At 40.5% G+C, this 20,930-nt stretch overlaps 1 protein-coding gene across 4 annotated transcripts in view; it reads right to left on the bottom strand.

Moving 5' to 3' along the window:
• Positions 1-540: 540 nt before the first annotated feature.
• The window catches only part of PPP4R4 (protein phosphatase 4 regulatory subunit 4), a 110,895-nt gene continuing 90,505 nt past the window's right edge, over positions 541-20,930 (bottom strand). For 3 of the 4 annotated variants that reach the window (XM_047796129.1, XM_047796128.1, XM_047796127.1), the window contains 9 exons: positions 18,057-18,201; positions 17,534-17,575; positions 17,360-17,434; positions 10,768-10,837; positions 9,682-9,765; positions 9,286-9,379; positions 7,880-7,953; positions 2,992-3,139; positions 545-1,615 (listed from right to left, as the gene is read on the bottom strand). In XM_047796129.1, coding sequence (XP_047652085.1) covers positions 1,591-1,615; positions 2,992-3,139; positions 7,880-7,953; positions 9,286-9,379; positions 9,682-9,765; positions 10,768-10,837; positions 17,360-17,434; positions 17,534-17,575; positions 18,057-18,201 — 757 coding nt within the window. In that variant the 3' untranslated portion in view covers positions 545-1,590. Of the gene's footprint in view, positions 1,616-2,991; positions 3,140-7,879; positions 7,954-9,285; positions 9,380-9,681; positions 9,766-10,767; positions 10,838-17,359; positions 17,435-17,533; positions 17,576-18,056; positions 18,202-20,930 lie in introns of all 4 variants that reach the window. The other variant, XM_047796130.1, reaches the window with a different exon arrangement.

The raw sequence follows: 20,930 nt of genomic DNA, 5'->3' as shown, positions 1-20,930 counted from the left end.
CAAGTAAACTGAAGTTCTCCATTTTATTTAAAGTAACCAAAGCAATGCTATGAAATCAAAGTGCTGGAAAAACTGATGCTGCTCTGAGGTCCTTTCGTACCTCTCCTAGATCACAATGCACTCAGGTCCACGTTAGCAATATTTAGCAGGAGACATCACTAAAAGAGTTAAATGAAATCCACAAAGAGCCTGTGAATTAGCAGTACTGTCAAGCTTCTCATACTTACTTAATTTTGAACTACCAGCAAAATGAATGGTTGAACAATTCCATTTACCTGTTGCTCGTAAATGACAGATATTAAGAATCACTAAAAATAGCCCCAAAGAGGCCACAGGTAAGGAAAGGGGGAGCAAACAGCATGAAAAAGTCCCACACCGGGTAGCTGTCCCCTGGGTAATTTATAGCTGATGTTTGTGTGCTTTTCTGGCTCCTTATTAAAAATGACCTATCTTTAATTACAGAATAAAAACTGCAGGAAAGTACTTAAAGCTTTTTTTTTTTTTTCACAAACACAGGTATCTCATTATCCTATGTTTTATTTTGAGTCAATTCATTATTATTTCACATTATAAAAAGTAACCACACACGCATATGCATTCACAAATTAGATCATCTTTATCATACATCAATATAGTTAAAAAAACAAAATTTTCTAATATCAATGTAGTTATATGCGGATTGCATTTTGAAATAGAGAAGCTGACAATAGCTTCATACAGTATATCTCAAGAACTGACGTTTTAAAATTAAGAACTGTATATATTCCACAGGCAAATTTTGATGGAAATATTAGCATTAGTACAAATAAATGCTGTTGACATAGCTTAAGCATGATAGCTTGGAATAACAGCTGATTCAAACTAGATTCATCATTTTTTAATTCAGTAAGGACAAATACAATCTAAAATGTAAACAAAGTATTTATAAAATAAATTCTTCTAGGAAATAAAGGAAATCATCACTCTATTATTTTTAAGGTAGTGGTAGCTAAAAGTTATCAGAAATCTTTGTAGCATTTTCATCGCCAAATTTTAATTTCGGAATGTCCAGGTACAACATCTTGTCACCACAATTGCAGGGCTGATATAATTTTGGACAGCTGTTTGTACCCTGTGTCAGCGTGACTTTTCAACTGGGCTTGGAGATCTGGGAGAAAAATGCAGTGTCCTTACTCCAGAGTCCCCCTCTGAGTGATCCTCGAGGCAGTCGATTTCAGCTGATTTGGACCTTTCAAACAATTTTTAAATGCTAAACTCTAGAACAATTAAATAGATGGTTTCCTGCACAAATAAATGCAGACTTGTCTCATTTGAAGCAGTACTTAAAGCACATACCTAAAGATGTGTTTTCACTATACTTCACTAGAACACTGGAATTCTGTAACCACATTATTATTCAAGAAATAGATATTATACCTCCCAGGGAATCTAATTTCAAATATGGAACACTGAGCACTATCAGCGGCCATCGCGTATCTCTTTTCCATTCATTAAAAAAAGAAAAGAACCCCAACTACCACTTTAGCTTTTGTCCATCAATCACATCATTGCCAGTTGTCTTTGTTTTACCTCCTTCATCAAGCAGATCATCTAAGGATTGGACTTTCTGGATTTTCTTTGTCAAAAAAGAAGAAAGAAAGAGAGAAGAGAAAAAAGAAGAAAGAAAAAAAATGAAAACTTTTATCCACATAATGCTTACAAAGTCAATAAAGAAACAGATATAATCTATTGTGAATAAACCTAATATGAGAATTGTGATCAAGTAGAAAAGTAAATGACACATTAAAAATTACTTGGAGGAGTTCCCGTCGTGGCTCGGTGGTTAACGAACTCAACTAGCATCCATGAGGACATAGGTTCGATCCCTGGCCTTGCTCAGTGGGTTAAGGATCTGGCTTTACCATGAGCTGTGGTGTAGGTTGCAGACATGGCTCAGATCTCTCATTGCTGTGGCTGTGGTGTAGGCCAGTGGCTACAGCTCCAATTAGACCCCTAGCCTGGGAACCTCCATGTGCCACAGGTGTGGCCCTAAAAGCCAAAAAAAATTACTTGGAATAACCTTTAATTACCAAACTCTGTGTGCATCTAACACAGCATTCAATTCAATTCACACTTTTCCTATGTTATTCATTTTGTAGAACCATAACAGGAATTAACACAGCCTAAATTATATTGATCATCTGGCCTCGAAGCCATAATACATGATGCAATCCTATACTTCCCTTAAGACACTGATATATATTCCTAAGTACCAGATGTGTCATCTCTGTGACACTGAAAAGGTAGAAAATGTTATTGCATAGAATTTTTTTTTTTTGGAGCAGCAAAAACCAAAATAATTAATACTTTCTGAAATCATTCATGTGCTTATTTTAAAGAAAAGGGGCAGCTTTTTATTTGGATATGGCGTGGCACTGAATTCTGGATAATATTCTACAAAAATATGACCAGTACAGAGACTAATCTCTATTCCAGGTACGCGGCCGTGTGCATCCATGAGAAAGTCCAAATGAGAACCACACGACGTGCAGATGGAGTATATTCAGTTACATGTTAAAAAAGTAGCCATGACTGATTGAGAGGTAGGTAGGTAGGTAGACAGATGTAAAGATGAGAGACAGACAGATAGACAGACAGACAGACGGTACTACACACTTAAGCTAGTTGTTTCAAAGAGCGTGATTATACCCAGTGTCTCCTCAGGGCTCAATCTCCTGAATGCAAACATTTCACAGAAAGATAAACAGACCTTAGCTATTAGTGGCAGCCACTTAGAGTTTCTGTTTCCTAAGGTTACAACATCTTTGCCATATATAGATTATCTTAGATAATATCTAATATAAGAGAGGCGCGTGTGATAGTAATTCCTTTTAAGTTCTAGTCTTTCTTCATTGCAGACATTTCCTATTGTTTGGAGAGTATTTAAGTGGGATGGAAAGTACACTGAGAAAGAGAAGAAAACACTGAGCAGGACATGCCTGGCTTACTTACAAGGTGGCCTTCCGTGGCTGTGTGTCTTTACTTCCGCTGCTCTTTGGATCAGATGAGCTGCCTGTCCCTCGGGAGGTGCCAGGCAGGGGGGTGTTAGATGAGAAGGAACTCGGAGCACTGCTGGCATTTCGAGTCCGGAATGAATCATCTGAAATTAATAACAGATGGTCAGCCAGACTGAACACACCAGGAGAGATGCCAACCTGAGGGAGGACAGGTAGGAGTTCCCGTCATGGCTCAGCGGTAAACGAATCTGACTAGGAACCATGAGGTTGCAGGTTCAATCCCTGGCCTCACTCAGTGGGTTAAGGATCTGGCATTGCTGTGAGCTGTGGTGTAGGTTGCAGACGCAGCTCGGATCCCGAGTTGCTGTGTCTCTGGTGTAGGCCGGCAGCTACAGCTCCGATTTGACCCCTAGCTTGGGAACCTCCATATGCCGTGGGAGCAGCCCTAGAAAAAGGCAAAAAGACAAAAAAAATAAAATTAAATTAAAAAATAAGGGAGGACAAGTTACTGAGAGCTGACTTATTTTTCCTTCTTTTAAAATCAGTTTTATTAAGGTATAATTTATATACAATAAACTACACAAACTTAAGGTTCTGAAATTTGCATCCATGAGCCACCACCACAATTAAGAGTGAACATACCATCACAACCAAATGCTTCCCCCGCACCCTTCTGGTCCCTTACTTAGCTCCCTCCCCAACTCCAGGAAAAGCCAGGCAACCATCATTTGCCTCCTGTCACCACAGACGTTAGTCTGCATTTTAAAGAATTTTATACAAGTGCCATGAGGTTGAGGGTTCGATCCCTGGCCTCACTCAGTGGGGTAAGGATCCAGCGTTGCCGTGAGCTGTGGTGTAGGTCGCAGACACGGCTTGGATCTGGCATAGCTGTGGCTGTGATGTAGGCTGGCGGCTACAGCTCCGAGTAGACCCCTAGCCTGGGAACCTCCATATGCCGCCAGTGTGGCCCTAAAAAGACAAAAGACAAAAAAAATAATAAAGAATTTTATACAAGTGGAATCATATATAATAAGTCCTCTGCTCTTGCCTGGCTTCTTTCATCCAGCATAATTATGTTCCGATGCTTCCTGTTATGGTATATCGCAGCACCATATCCCTTTCTTTTCCTGGCTGGTATTCCCGTTGTACAGACGTGCCAAAATTCTATGTTTTCCTACTGATGGACATTTGGATTTTTTCAAAAAAAATTGTAACTGAACTATTACAAATAAAGCTGCTGTGAACAATCGTGCACAAGTCTGCGTGTGGACATATGTTTTCATTCCTCCTAAAAGCTTTGGAATGGAATTGCTGAATCACGGAGTTGAGTGTAGATTTAACTTCCTAAGAAACTGCCAAAATGTGTTCAAAGTGGTTCCACCCTTTTGCATTTCCAGCAGCAGCTTGTGGGCATCCTGGAAGGTTGATCCACCTGCTCATACATACTTGATATTGTGAGCCTTTTAGACATTCTAGTGGGTATGAAGTGGTATCTCCTTGTGTGTATTGGTTGTTTTTTTTTTTTCTCATTGCTTTTAATTTGCGTTTCTCTGATGGTTACTAATGTTAAGCATCTTTTCATTAATTTTTGTGTCTTCTTTTGTCAAGTGCATGTTCAGATCTTCTTCCTGCTTAAAATCAGTTGCCTGATTTGTTTTAATGATCTCTGTATATTCTGGATACAAGTCCTTTGGTAGGTATATGTAACATGAATATTTTCTCTCAATCGGTGTCCTGCCCCCCCCCCTTTTTTAATGCTCTATTTCAAAATGCCAAAGCTTTAAATTTTGATCAAGTCCAATACATTAATCTTTTTCTTTATGGTTTGCAGGAACTTTTGTCAATTCCAAAATCACAAAGACTTCCTTGTATATTTTCTTCAGAAGTGTCAGAGTTTTTGCTTTAATGCTTAAGTTTATAATACATTGTGAATTAATTTTGTGTATAGTGTGAGATAAGAACTGAGGTTCAATTTTTTTTTATTTTTAAACAGATATCCAATTGCTCTAGTATCATTTAAAAAAAACAATCCCATCACCACTGATTGATCTTGGAACCTCTGCTGGAACTCAGCTGACTGTAATTTCAATGCAGCCTACATGGTTTTGATGACTCAAGTTTTCGCAGTAAATGTTGAAATCAGGTAATTTAACTTCTTTTTCAAAATACTCAGTTCTATGTATTTCAATACATAGTAAATTTCAAAAAGACTGCAAGAATTTTAATCAGGACTTCAGTGAATCTCTGGCTTAATTTAAAAAGAACTGACATCATAACACTATTACATTTCCCAGTCCACAAACACGGTAGAGCTTTCCACTTATTTATACCTTCTTTAATTTATTTCAGCAGTGTTTTAAAGTTTTGAGCATGCATTTAGCATACATTTTGTTAAATCCATCTCTGAGCATGTACATTTTTGAAGTTACTCTAGACCTCATCTTTAAATATTTTTAGTTTTTTTAAAGTATTAGATGAACAGGAAAATTGAGAAGAGGGTAGGAAGCATTGCCACCCACCCCCTTACCTAGTTCCCCTACTATTAACACCTTACATGTAGATGCTACACTTGGGGCGGTTAGTGAGCCCATGGTGACCCGTTATTAATAACAAAAATCCACGGTGAGTTCATGCTCATCAGAGCTCACCCAACATCTGTCTCAGGACACTATCCAGGCCACAGTTCATTTACCTGTCAGGTCTCCTTGGCTGGGACAGTTTCTTGGCCTTCCTTGCTTTTGATGACCTAGTTTTGAGAGGTGCTGCTCAAACATTTCATAAGATGTGCCCCTACTGGAATTTGTCTGAAGCTTTTCTCACAGTAAGACTCGGGTTTCGGGTTTGAGGAAGGATGACAGGGGCCAAGTAGCATTTTCATCATAACACATCAAGGGTGCACACGATGACATATTTTTATCTCATTTGATGCACCTTCTTGCTTCATCTCAAATCACTAGAAATGGGATTTTTTTTTTTTTTGAATCACAGAATATTTTTAAAAACGAAGATTCTTGATGAACTTTATCCAACTCTTTTCCAAAAGGGTTCCACTGATTTTCATACCCACTGACAAGGGACCCATTATAATTTGTTTCCTTGAATCCTTAGCAGAATTCCCTTCATATCTCCCCAGTCTGTGGTGCCCACAGCTCTGGAAGGCTGTAACTGATGGCCATGGGGTCCTGATAAGTAAAAAGCATTCAATTCAACCTTCCAAGCTCTAACTTCGAACTTTGGTTTTATTTAACACTACTCTCCCAATGCCCTCTCCATGCTCCGCCAAACAGGCTGCTGTGGCTCCCTTGGGACGCAACGGTCAGCTTTTGTTTCTGACAGGTCCCCTTCGAGGGACACTACTCCATACCCACCCTGCCCATCAGAATCCTAGTGTCCCTTACGGTTCACCTCAAATGCTAATCATCCTGAAGCCCATCTTAAGTTCCACACGTACGTAACGCCTCTTCTCTCTGTGGACACCCCAGACATTTGTTAAGAGATATTTCGCTCCCACTTTCTCTTTATAGATCAGATGTGTAACTGCACAGTGACTTTTTCCTCAGTCTGTAATTTATTAAGTAATGAGCACATTTTTCTAACCAAGAAAGACGGCAGATACTTCATTTAACCCATTCCCCTCCCCCAAATAATACTGAAACTTGAAGACAGAGTACTGTTCAAATTATTCGAATAAACGATTCGCCTTTATGAGAGACATGCTTTTACTTAAGACTTTGGATGTTCAGTTTTAGGATCTGCAGGTCCCACACAGGCACACCTCATTTTATTGCCCTTCCCTTTGTTGCAGATGAAACAGGTGAGTTTTTTACAAATTGAAGGTTTGGAGCAATGCTTCGTCCTGCAAGTCTCTTGGTGCCATTTTTCCAACAGCATTTGCTCGCTTCTTGTCTTTGTGTCACAGTTTGATAATTCTCATAATATTTCCACCTTTTTCGTTATTATTTTATTTATGGTGATTTGTGATCTTTGATGCTACCACTGCAGTTGTCAAGGGGCACCAGGAACCACACCCACATAAGATGGCAAACGTAATGGGTCGATGTTATGTGTGTTCTGATGGCTCCACTCACTGGCCGCCTCCCCACCTCTCTGCCCCTCCTCGGGTCTCCCTGCGGCACAGCAGCACGGGGGCCACTCAAAGCCATGCCTCTTCACTACGTACTGTCTACGGCTGCTTCTACCCTGCAACACCACAGCTGAGTAATAGTGACAGAAACTAATTTGGCCAAAAAAACCCATGTGGCTTTGGCAGAAAGGTTTGCTGACCTCTGTTCTAAACTTTCAAATATTGATATTATAACTGTTTCGCTGCATAGGAGGCACAGTGAAGCCCTACTGTTTTGAACCTCCTTAAAAGTTACGGCAAAATCTTTTAGTCTGTATCTGGGGGGGTTCTCAGACAGTAAAACCTATCCTACCATTTTGTCCTCTTCCACTTTTAAGAGTACTGAACTCCAACTCTTGACATAGTGAAAACAAAACAGTATTGTCAAGTGTCGTCTTCACTGCTAAGGAAAGTTTCATTTCTTCGCTATTTGATAAAGATACCAATTTAGGGAAACTATCTAGAAGTAAAGAAATGAGTAACTTGGAGTTCCCTTCATGGCTCAGAGGAAACAAATCTGACTAGCATCCATGAGGACACAGGTTCGATCCCTCGCCTTGCTCAGCGGGTTAAGGATCCTGCATTGCTATGGCTGTGGTGTAGGCCAGCAGCTGCTGTAGCTCCAACTGGACCCCTAGCCTGGGAATCTCCATGTGCCGTGGGTGTGCCCTAAAAAGAAAAAAAGAAAAGAAATGAGTAACTTAAAGAAAATCACGTTTTCTTAAATTTAACAATTTTTGAAGAACTCAGATTTACTTACCACTTAGTGAAATCATGGAAGTCTTTGCTAAGCCTGAGACGGACGGGGTATATGCCGCTGCTGCAGACGTTTTACTAGAAAAAAACACGGTTTCGTTTAAAATACAGGCAAATGCTTCTTTCAATCCCAGATGTCTATTACTTTAGTCTTTTCTAATCCTTTTTTTTTTTTTGAATGCTTTCCTCTACTTCTTATAAAACACGCTTGCTAGTTCTCTCATTTTATTTTTTTTACACTCCATGCTTCTCAACAATTATTTTATATTTAACCTAAAAGCATTTCCTTAAATTTCTGCTGCATCAGAGTAACAGCATTTCTTTTGATGCTCAGCTAAAACAGGTAATATGAATAAAATTTCCCTGGAAATAAGTTCTCTTTAGTTTTAATCTCTTTTATCCATCTTGAGATTACCCTATTGACTGGGGAGTCTAGATATACCTACTGATAACATCCAAAACATAGCTGACAATCTAGGACAAGCTTTTTTTTTTTTTTCTTTGTCATTTTAGGGCTGTTAGGTTAGAGGTTGAATCGGAGCTGTAGCTACCAACCTATGCCATAGCCACAGCAATGCCAGATCCGAGCCACATCCGTGACCTAAACCACAGCTCATGGCAACACTGGATCCTCAACCCACTCAGCGAAGCCAGGGATCGAACCTACATCCTCATGGTTACTAGTCAGGTTGGTTACCGCTGAGCCACAATGGGAACTCCTAGGATAAGCTTTTTTTTTCAATCTTTTATAAAAATAGGTTTTTTTCTATAGCATTATTCTGCTTGATAAGCCATTTTAAAGATTCATATTTCTTTAAAATTACTTTGCCCGTCGAGGGATACACAGCTGTTATATATGCACAATGTATGTACATGTCATGGTCATTTAATTTATGCTGATTCTCCCCTAATCATAGCTGTTTATAATCTTGTCTGTGGGGCCAAAATGGAGACTTGACATTCATGGGGTGTCAGGAGAACTCCGTTGGGACCACTTTACCACAGAAACAGACCAGTGGCTTCTTTGCAGACAGAGATGACACAACAGTCCATGGAAGTCAATATCCATTTAGTAAGTGGAGCGGATCCACGCCCAATGAGAAGTCCCGTGGCATACATGGTACAGCACCGCCCTCCTCATGAGACAATACCTGGAGTCCACGGTGCTGCTATACAGCAGCACAGCAGTCGTCTTCCTGGAATTCTAGGATACCTACTCTCGGGCATATTAATAGACCCCTCTTTTTCTAACGTGAAATCCTTACAGAAGACATTACAAATTATTGACCTACCAAAAACTCACAATTAACCCTGATTTTATATAACATATAAACATGTCACATCAGGATGAGAAATAAAAGATGATAAAGTAAAAAGCACGTCGAAAGGTGAACAGCTGACAGATCATACCTAGCGCACTTGTCTAGGCTGCCATATTTTGCATGAAAAGCTTGATTATTAAAAGACTGGCTTCGAATCAATTTGGATTTCTTGATTTCTTTGCCTAGAGTAACAAGCAGAAGGAAAATGCAATTGCTTGATTCATCAGTCCATCCTTAGCTGCCCCAACCCCAGCCTCTCTCCATCTCCCACTACCTGCAGTGAAACACGGATGGTCCAGCTGCCTTTTCTTAGTTCGACCCGACTGGATTATCTCTGACCCTAGCGCCCGTGAAGAACCACCAAAACAACTAATGGCAAAAGGCAAAAGGTACCTTCGCATAACATGGCTCGTCTCATAGAGTGACTTCCCGGTAACTGTTGTTTACACAAGGAAAATAGGAGGCACAAAAAGAAGTTTCTTACTTGTGGATGAGGTGCCAGAAGAGGTTCCAGGAACAGAAACGGGGATGCTCTTGGGGAGAGTTGTGGGTGTCTTGGTGTCTCTACCTAAAACAAACTCTGTGTTAAGGGCTATAAGTTCTTATTCATCTCCAAACACTTACAAGACAACACAGACACTATGAATCCCTAACCCTAGCTAAGCAGCACTCTTTTCCAACTCTTCTTACTTTTTTTTTTTTTTTTTTTTTTTGCCATTTCTTGGGCCACTCCCGCAGCATATGGAGGCTCCCAGGCTAGGGGTCAAATTGGAACTGCAGCTGCCGGCCTACACCAGAGCCGCAGCAACGCGGGATTCAAGTCATGTCTGCAACCTACACCACTACACAGCTCATGGCAACGCCAGATCCTTAACCCACTGAGCAAGGGCAGGGACTGAACCCACAACTTCATGGTTCCTAGTCGGATTCGTTAACCACTGTGCCACGACGGGAACTCCTCTTCTTACTTTTTATATATTTAAATATTTAAGTATTTCCATCTTATTCAGTGATCAATTTCACAATCGTATTGCTGTTTTTCAAACCTCAAGCTTTCCTTTGAAGGAAGAAACACTGGACCTCCACCGTTTATTCATGTTTTCCTAAATCTGCATCACTGCAAGAAGCCAATTTTTCAAAATAACTTTGGATAAATGAAAGAAACTAAAGTGATTTTTTTCATATAAAATTTATTTATTTATTTATTTATTTTTTGTCTTTTTGCTATTTCTTTGGGCTGCTCTCTCGGCATATGGAGGTTCCCAGGCTAGGGGTTGAATCGAAGCTGTAGCCACCGGCCTACGCCACAGCTCACGGCAACGCGGGATCCTTAACCCACTGAGCAAGGGCAGGGATCGAACCCTCAACCTCATGGTTCCTAGTCGGATTCATTAACCACTGCGCCACGACGGGAACTCCCTCATATAAAATTTAAAATTCTGTAAGGTCTTTCAGAATGCCAGGATGCCACATCAATTGCGTTCTTTGTTGGTAAAGACATAGGGAAAAAAAAAAAGAAAAAAAGAAAGAAAGGAAGAAAAGAAAAAAAAAAGATAGGAAAACTACTTACGTTTCTTTTCAAAGGTTTTATCACTCATGGGCCTTCCATCATTTTGTTGCTTTTCTTTTTCTAATTGTTCCTAGTATTAAAACAGTATCTTAGCGTTAAAGGTAAGCATAAATAGATCTAGAAAAACTGTTCTAATGAGAAATTACTCTAAGCTTTAGAGGTGTATAGTTCACAAAAATACCTAACTGAAGTCATTTTTTATTTTCCAAATTAGTGTCTAAAGAAGTTATAGTTCTTTTGGATTTGTGTTTTTTTTAAAAAAAAAATCTAAAAAAATTGTGCCCCTAGGGGTTGTCAAGCTAAAACAATGGGTTTAGTATCATTGCTGTGATGAGCCTTTACTTTCTAGAAGGTATTTACTAATTCTCATCAGCAAAATATTTGTTACGATTGGCCCTTTCCATTTCTGACTGATACACGGCAAAAACAATATTCTTCTTTTCAAAGGTTGAGAGAAAAAGAACTAATCTTTTAGGCATTATTTAAATGTTTTATTGAAGTATAATACACACGGAGAAAGTGCATAAATCATAAGTGTGCAGCTCAATGAATTTTCCCCAAATGAACACACCCATATCATCAGCTCCCAGACCAAGAAACATAATGTTACCAAAACTCAAAGTGTTCTTTGTCCCAACAGAATAGGTAAAAAAAAAATTGAGTTCTGAACAAATGTGAACACTACTCTCAACATTGGAGAACATACATTCTTTTCGAGTGCACACATAAAATAAAGAAAAAGGCAGATAAAATGGACAAGATACATGTCCACATAGAATTGGACTGCATAAAAACCCCAAATTCTAAAACTAAAAATAAACATACAAAACTGAAAGTTGTCAATAAGTGGGCTTAACAGTAGTGTCATCTGTTTCATCGTTACAGATTCAGGAAACTCAGCAAACCCAAAACAGGATAAATATGATAAAAATCATGCCTAAAAACATCAAAAGCAAACTGCTAAAAACAAAAGATAAAAAAAAAAATCTTGAAGATTGCCAGAGACAAACAACGTTATACACAGAAGAAAAATAATTCAAATGAGAACAGACATTTTATCAGATGCTACGGAGACCAGAACACAGACAGAGACATTTCTTTAAAGTACAATAAGAAAGAGACTGTAGGAGTTCCTGTTGTGGCTCAGTGGAAACGAATCTGACTAGCATCCACGAGGATGCAGGTTTGATCCTGGCCTCGCTCAGTGGGTTAAATATCCGGCGATGCCATGAGCTGTGGTATACATAGTTCACAGACGCAGCTTGGATCTGGCGTTGCTATAGCTGTGGTGTAGGCCAGCGACTACAGCTCTGATTCCACCCCTAGCCTGGGAACCTCCATATGCTGTGGGCATGGCCCTAAAAAGACCAAAAACAAAACAAAACAAAACAATACAAAAAAGAAAAGAAAAAGACTGTAAACCCAGGGGTTCCTATTGTGGCTCAGCAGTAACTGTAAACCAAGAATTCTGTATCCAATAAAAATATCCTTTAGAGAAGAAGGTAAAAATAAGACATTTTAGATCAAGTAAAACTATGACAATTTGTCACAAAATACCAGCACTCTAAGAACTTCCAAAGCAAGTTCTTTACACTGAAGGAAAAAAAACACAGGGAAATTTGGGTCCTAAGCAATGAATAAAGAACATTGGAACACAGAGGATTCTTCTCTTTAGTTCTTCAAGTCACATATAATAACGTAAAGCAAAACTTATCACACAGACTGGTGAGGTTTTCAATGCAGATGTAACGCACATGACGGCTGTTGACATAAAGAGGAGTAAAGCAGCGAAAGGGATCTGTCTCATTGTTAATAAAGTGGTGCAGTACGACAACAAGACTATAAAAGGTTAGGGACGCAAACTGTAATCTCTAGAGAAACTACCTAAAAGCAATTCCAAAAAGGGGGGGGGGATGGGGGAGAGAGAAAGAAATACCAAGGCTAAGATAAGAATAAAACAGGGATTACCACCATTGAATCTATATACATTAGAAGGATAATACAGGAATATTATAAACAACTTTATGCCAATAAAATCTGATGGCTTAGGGAGTTCCCGTTGTGGTGCACTGGAAACGAATCCGACTAGGAACCATGAGGTTGTGGGTTCGATCCCTGGCCTCGCTCAGTGGGTTAAGGATCTGGCGTTGCCGTGAGCTGTGGTGTAGGTCACAGACACGGCTCGGATCCCGAGTTGCTGTGGCTTTGGCATAGGCTGGCAGCTGTAGCTCCGATTCGATCCCTAGCCTGGGAATCTCCATGTGCCGTGGGTGAGGCCCTGAAGAGACAAAAGACCAAAAAAAAAAATTTGACAGCTTAGATGACACGGATAAATTTGGGGGGTAAGTAACATAAAATTTACAAAAGAATAGAGAGAAAATCTGAATAGTTTTATAGCTGTTAAAGGAATTGGATCAATTATCAACATGATTATCCTTCCAGGAGTTCCCTGGTGGCCTAGCAGTTAGCGACTCTGCAATGTCACTGCTGTGGCTCGGATTTGATCCCTGACCTGGGAACTTCCACATGCCCAGGTGCGGCCAAAAAAAAATTATTATCCTTCCAAAATGAAAACCTTAAGCCTTGATAGTTTCACTAGTGAATTGTCAAACACTCAAGGAAAAAATGAAAAACCAGTTTTAAACAAAAAGTGGCAGGAAATAGAAGTCATTTTAAGAAGCCAGAGTAACTCTAATACCAAATTTAAAAGACCCCAAAAATGACCCTTGCCCAGATTATAAACCAATGTCACTATGAATCTTGAACAAAAAGGCAAAATTCCTTTAAATATATTACATAAGAATCCAATAACATAAAAGAAGACTATATCATCACCAAAAGGAGTTTATCCCCAAAATATAAAAAATGGTTTACCACTGGAAAATCAATGTGTTTTAACACAATGAAGTAGGAAAACCAAACATCATTTCTGGATACGCTGAAAAGGCATCTGACAAAATGCACTAATCATTCGTAAAAGTGTTCAGCCGACTAGGACTACAAGAGAGAAAGGATATCGACATAAAACCTACTAACATTCGACCTAATGGTGAAAGAGTGAACGGTTTCTCCCTAAGATCAGTAAATAGACAAATACGTCTTGCATCACTTTCATTTAACTAGAGGTCTGTCATTATACTGGAGGTCCTGGGCCTTTTAACACAACAAAAAGAAACAAATAAAAGGCACAAACACTCAACGGGAAGAAGTAAACTTGCTGTACTTGATGACATAATGACTCAAGTAGCATGTCCTATTAAATCTAAAAAACCAACTTCTAAGAGTTCCCCTCGTGGAGCAGCAGAAATGAATCTGACGAGGAACCATGAGGTTGCTGGTTCAATCCCTGGCCTCGCTCAGTGGGTTAAAGATCCAGCGTTGCCATGAGCTGTGGTGTAGCTCACAGACACGGCTCAGATCTGGCATTGCTGTGGCTGTGGCGCAGGTTGGCAGCTCTAGTTCTGATTCGACCCCTAGCCTGGGAACCTCCATATGCCACAGGGGAGGCCCTAAAAAACAAACGACAGCAACAACAACAAAACAGCAAGTTCTAGAACAAATAAGCAAACTTAGCACATTTGTAAAATGCAGGGTTAATATACAAAAATTAATAGTATTCTTTTAACAACAAAAAACTAGAAAGTAAAACTTAAAATCATGATTCCACCTACAATGCCAAGAAACACAGACACTGAAATTAACCTAACAAAAGACTTCCTTGACCTCTACACTTAGCACTACCAGAACGACGGAGAAAAAGACGAACGACTAAATGAAGAAGCAGACAAGGCTCATCTTTTGGAACACTCATATTGTTCAGATGGCAAATCTCCAATGGATCTAGAGAGCAATGCTAACACAATCCTAATTAAAATTCCAGAAGGCTTTTTACTTTTAGTTTTTTAATTTTTTTTATGGGCATACCCTGGGCATATGGAGGTTCCTAAGCCAGGGGTTAAATTGTAGCCATAGCCACAAGTCTACACCATAGCCACAGCAATGCCAGATCTGAACCACATCTGGGACCTATACCACAGCTCACAGCAACGCTAGATCCTTTAACCCACTGATCGAGGCCAGGGATGAAACCTGAATCCTCATGGACACTAGTTGGGTTCTTAACTTGCTGAACCACAATGGGACTCCCCAGCAGGTTCTTTAGAAACTGATAAGCTGATTCTAAACTTTATATCAAAATGCAAAGGGTCTCAACTGGCCAAAGCAATTTTTCTTCAAAAGTTGGAAAACTTACTTTACCTGATTTAAGAACTACTGTAATGCTACACTGATTAAGACAGTTGGAATTGCATAAAAAAATAAGCATATAAATCAGTGGAACAGAATAGGGAGTCAAGAAACAGACACGTGTATATATATGGACAACTGATTTTTTTTAAAGGTGCTAAGGCAATCCAATTGGGAAAGGAAAGTTTTCAACAAAGGGTGTTGGAATAATTGCACATTCAGATGGAAAAAACAAACATATGTAAAAATTAACTAGAAATGAATCATAGACCTAAATGTAAAATCTGAAAAACTAAAATTCCCAGAATAAAACATAAGAAAAAGACTTTATAATTTGGGGGTAGTCAAAAGATTCTTGGAACAAGAAAGCATGAATTATGCTAAGAGAAAAAAAAGGGTAAGTTGCACTTCATCAAAATTAAAAACTTCTGCTCTTCAAAAGACACTATTGTTGCGGGTTCAATCCCTGCCCTTGCTCAGTGGGTTAAGGATCCAGCGTTGCCATGAGCTGTGGTGTAGGTTGCAGACGCGGTTCGGATCCCGAGTTGCTGTGGCTCTGGTGTAGGCCGGCAGCTACAGATCCGATTAGACCCCTAGCCTGGGAACATCCATATGCTGCGGGAGTGGCCCAAGAAATGGCAAAAAGACAAAAAAAAAAAAAAAAGACACTATTAAGTAAATGAAAAGGTAAGCACGGACTCTAAGAAGATATTCATCAACTGCATACGGACAAAGGAGTTGTATTCAGAGTTTATAAAGAACTCTTGCAACTCAATAAGAGATACCTTAGAAATCTATACATAGAACTTCCATATGACCCTACAATCCCACTCTTGGGCATCTATCCGGACAAAACTCTACTTAAAAGAGACACATGCACCCACATGTTCATTGCAGCACTAGTCACAATAGCCAGGACATGGAAACAACCCAAATGTCCATCGACAGATGACTGGATTCGGAAGAGGTGGTATATAGACACAATGGAATACTACTCAGCCATCAAAAAGAATGACATAATGCCATTTGCAGCAACATGGATGGAACTAGAGAATCTCATACTGAGTGAAATGAGCCAGAAAGACAAAGACAAATACCATATGATATCACTTATAACTGGAATCTAATATCCAGCACAAATGAACATCTCCACAGAAAAGAAAATCATGGACTTGGAGAAGAGACTTGTGGCTGCCTGATGGGAGAGGGAGAGAGAGAGTGGGAGGGATGGGGAGCTTGGGGTTATCAGACACAACTTAGAATAGATTTACAAGGAGATCCTGCTGAGTAGCATTGAGAACTATGTCTAGATACTCATGTTGCAACAGAAGAAAGGGTGGGGAAAAAAATTGTAAATGTAATGTATACATGTAGGAATAACTTGGTCCCCTTGATGTACAGTGGGAAAGTAAAATAATTTTAAAAATAATAATAAAAAAATAATGAGACAAACAACCCACTTTACAATCAGAAAAGAGACTTCATCCTAAGATACCAGGATGGCCAGTGCACAAAGGAAAAGACACTCAACCTCATTAGGCATCAGGGACATGCAATTTGAAACCACAGTGAGATACCGTCACTTGCCCACCCTACAAAGCATTACCAAGGATAGAGGGTAACTGAAGGTCTCCCCCACGGCCCTCGGGAATGTAAAATGGCACAGCCCCTCTGCCAGAGTCTTTGTTTCTAAGTTAAGCAGACTCTACCACACCATCTAGCTATTCCACTCCTAAGTTATCGCCCCAGAGAAATCTAAACTTAGTCCCTTCAAAGACCTCTTCACTAATGTTCCCAAACTGGAAGTAAGCCCAAAGTCCATTAAGAGGTGGATAAACACCGTGTGGTATATTCAGAACATGGACGACAAAAGCGTGAACAAAAAAAAGCGCTAATATATGATTCAACTGAGATAAATTCTAGAAAATGCAAACTAATTTATAGTGGCAGAACCTAGATCAGTGATTGCTAGGGGCTGGAACAGACGATATGGATTGGAAAGGGGCACAGGGAAATTTTGGAAGGAATGGCTACGTTTGGTATCTTGTATGCTGGTTTCATGGGTATGCCCATATGTCAAAATTCACCCAATTGTACACTTTAAATCTTTTCAGTGAACCACAGGTCAATTATACTTCAATAAGGCAGTTTCTTAAAAAGCTCTCAAATGCAGTTTCCCCTCTGGTTCATAAATGAATATATTTCAAAAGATCAGGACTCTTCTGTGGTCATTGAGTTGGGGGGGAGGGGAGTAGCGTCAAGTTGAAAGGAATGTGTCAAGTTTAACAACAAAACACAGTTCATACTGGTCAGGAGAGGGTGTGTGTGTGCACTTGTAAAAACATACCATTTCCAAAAGAAGTAGCTCTTCTCTTTCTTTCTCTTGATCCAACAAATCTTTTTCATAAAACTTTTTCTGAAACTAAGTTTAAAGTTTAAATGAAATTGTGAAACATTAATGATGAGTCTCTGCCAAGTTTTAAACATTCCTTTCAACACAATGTAAGGAGAGTGTACTTACAGCATCCATAGACATCTCCATTCTGTCCAACTCTAACACGGTCTGTAAAGAAAATGTTTTCAATTATTCAACAGTAATTAAATCAACTTACCCTTTCTCAAAAAAGACTCCTTTTCCAAAGGGAAGGTCAAAGAAAAGACTTCTGGACTATGTGAAAGGCTTGGAGTTCCTGGGGTGGCTCAGTGGTAATGAACCCGACTAGCACCCATGAGGACGTGAGTTCGATCCCCAGTGGGTTAAGGATCCGGCACTGCCATGAGCTGTGGTGTAGGTCTCAGACGTGGCTTGGATCCCACGTTGCTGGGGCTGTGGCGTAGGCTGGCGGCTGCACCTCTGATTCGACCCCTCACCTGGGAACTTCCATTTGCCGCAGGTGTGGCCCTAAAGAGACAAATAAATAAGTAAATGAATACATAAAATATTTTACTATATTGCTGTCCTATTAAGCAAAAATAGCGAAGCGATGGCCAGGAGGACTCTCTCAGTGCAAGCAAGGCAGACGTTGTGGCAGAGGGATACGTACTCTTTTCACGATAGCCAGAACATCTTTATCTTTCTCTTGACAGAGGAGTTTTCTCACACACATTTCTAACTGCTGAAGTAGATGCTTATCCGCAGGGATCTTCAGAGTGGATTTCACTTTGGGCAACAGGCAGCAGAGCTTCATTCTGTAATACATTACATCGTATTAACCGCCGAGTGAATTTAATAACTAAGAATAATAGTCACACGAGGTTGAAAGAAAATTCAAGTGCTCCATAGCCTGAACAAATGTTTACGGGGTGCCTACTGGGAGGCATTCACTATCCCCAGTGCTGAGATACCGCAGTTAACAAAGCCAACAAAACGCTCTGCCCTCGTGGAGCTTACATGCTAGCACATGGGTGGGAGACAGAATAAATAAACAAAATGTCTGTCAAACAGTGGCAAGTGCTCTGGAGAAAAACAGAGCAGGGAGAGAAGACGAGGGAGTACCAGGGGGAGGGCTGCCCGTTTAATACAGGTGAGCAGAGAGGCTTCCGGGGAAGCTATCATTGAAAAGATGACAGTTAAGCAAAGACTTAAAGGAAGCTGGGACTGAGCCATGTGAGTATCTAGAAAAGACCATTACAGTAAAGAGTAAATGCCATACCGGGGGAGCTGCCTTAGAAGTTGCCCCAGGAGTTCCCGTTGTGGCTCAGTGGTTAACGAATCCGACTAGGAACCATGAGGTTGAGGGTTCGATCCCTGGCCTTGCTCAGTGGGTTAAGGATCCGGCATTGCCGTGAGCTGTGGTGTAGGTTGCAGACACAGTTCAGATCCCACATAGCTGTGGCTCTGGCGTAGGCCGGCAGCAACAGCTCTGATTAGACCCTGAGAACCTCTACATGCCACGGGAGCAGCCCTAGAAAAAGGCAAAAAGCCAAAAAAAAAAAATAAGTTGCCCCAAATTAACAAGCTGGCCAACTGGCTAGGAAAGTGTGAAAGCAGGATTAGCTGGAGCCTCAAAGTGGAAACAAGTGGGTCCATCCAGGGCCTTCTAGGCAATGGTTTGGAGACTGGCTTTTATTTTGAGAGCAATGAGAAGCCATGGAGGGTTTTGCATAGAGTGAAATGATCTGACTTAACATTTTGAAAAGTACCATCTGGGAGTTCCCATGTGGCTCTGTGGGTTAAGGACCCAATGTTGTCTCTGTGAGGATGTGGGTTCAATCCCTGGCCTTGTTCGGTGGGTTAAGGATCCCACGTTGCTGCAAGCTGCAGCATAGGTCAAAGATGAGCCTCAGATCCAGTGTTGCCGTGGCTGTGGCATAGGTCACAGCTGCAGCTCTGATTCACCCCCTAGCCTGGGAACTTCCATATGCCAAAGGTGTGGCCCTAAAAAGAAAAAATATATATATATATATCATCTGGCTGCTATGTTGAGATTAGACCATAGGTTGTCAAGGACAAAAAGGACACAAGGAAGGCTCTTTTAGTAATTCAGGCAAGAGATGATAGTGGCTCAAACCAGAGAGGCAGCAGTTGAGGTGATGAGAAGTGGTTTGATTCTGAATATATCTGACAAGCAGCAGGACGTGCTGTTGGAGGTGGAGTGAGAGAAAGGAAGTCAGGGCTCTGAGTTGAGCAAGCGGCAAGATGAAACAGCTATGTACTGAGATGAGAAGACTGCAGAAGAAGCAAGTGCAAATGAGGAGGATGAGGGTTAAGGGGACACATGAAGTCCAGGGAAATACTGGGGCAGCTGGCTCAATGAGTCTCTGTCCAGAGCGGACGCCCACACTGGAGATTTACAATCAGGAATCTCCAGCACACAGATGACATGGAAGCCACGAGCCTGGAGAGATCAGCAGGCAGTAAGTGCAGTTTGAAAAGAAGAGATAAAAAGAAAGCGCCACCCCAGCCCACAGGGAAGCAACAAGCAGACTGAAGCAACTGCAGACAGAAGAGAGGAAATCCAGCAAAGTATAAAAAAGCCAACCAACCAAAAAAATAACCTTCCTAGGAAGAGGTGGTACAGGAAATGTTCTGCTTTGCTAAGCTAAAAGTCTACCGCTTTGCCAAGAATGGTTGTCTAATTTGGGGCTGCTGTATTCATTCATCCATCCATCCATCCGAGTGCTCTCCAGATAATACCTTTTCATTTCCATGCCAATAACTAAGTCCCATTCCTGGGGTTCCCAAGACGCTTTCTCAGCTGAGCCTTTCCCTGAGGATTCTTCAGATACAATTAAAATTCGCTTTTTCTTTCAACTGAAAAGGCAAAAGCAGCTCCTCTTCTAGAATCTCTGTATATAGCAATACTGGCCTCAAACTTATTCAGCACTCACCATGAATACTGCCAAGTATGGTGATGCTTTCTCTAATTAAGGGGTCCCAAATTCCCCGAAGAGAACTGTTTTTTCATTTCTGGCAGCTGAAGAGAAGGTTTCTTTGAATACCAATAGTCTTTTTCTAGCCTTGGCTTTGTCTAGACTCAGTGAATTTAAATTTTATTTATTTATTTATTTACATATTTATTTATTTGATCTTCTGTCCTTTTAGGGCCGCACCATGGCATATGGAGGTTCCCAGGCTAGGGGTCGAATCTGAGCTGGTGCTGCTGGCCTACGCCAGAGCCACAGCAACACCAGATCCAAGCCACATTTGTGACCTACACCACAGGTCACGGCAACGCCAGATCCTTAACCCACTAAGCGAGGCCAGGGATCGAACTCGCCACCTCATTGTTCCTAGTCAGATTCGTTTCCGCTGCACCACAACAGGAACTCCGAATTTAACTTTTAAACATTCACTTAAGGAAAAACAAAAACAATCAACAGTCTATGTACATTTCATTCTTTATAACTCAAGGCAGATCTAGAAAACATAACATTCAGCAGAAGCTACGGAAGCCTCAGTAGCGATTTATGTCTAC

This window comes from Phacochoerus africanus, chromosome 9 (assembly GCF_016906955.1).
Source record: "Phacochoerus africanus isolate WHEZ1 chromosome 9, ROS_Pafr_v1, whole genome shotgun sequence".
NCBI classification, from domain to species: Eukaryota; Metazoa; Chordata; class Mammalia; order Artiodactyla; family Suidae; genus Phacochoerus; species Phacochoerus africanus.
Note: the sequence above shows the minus strand (reverse complement) of the source record. Positions and strands in the feature narration are given on the sequence as shown.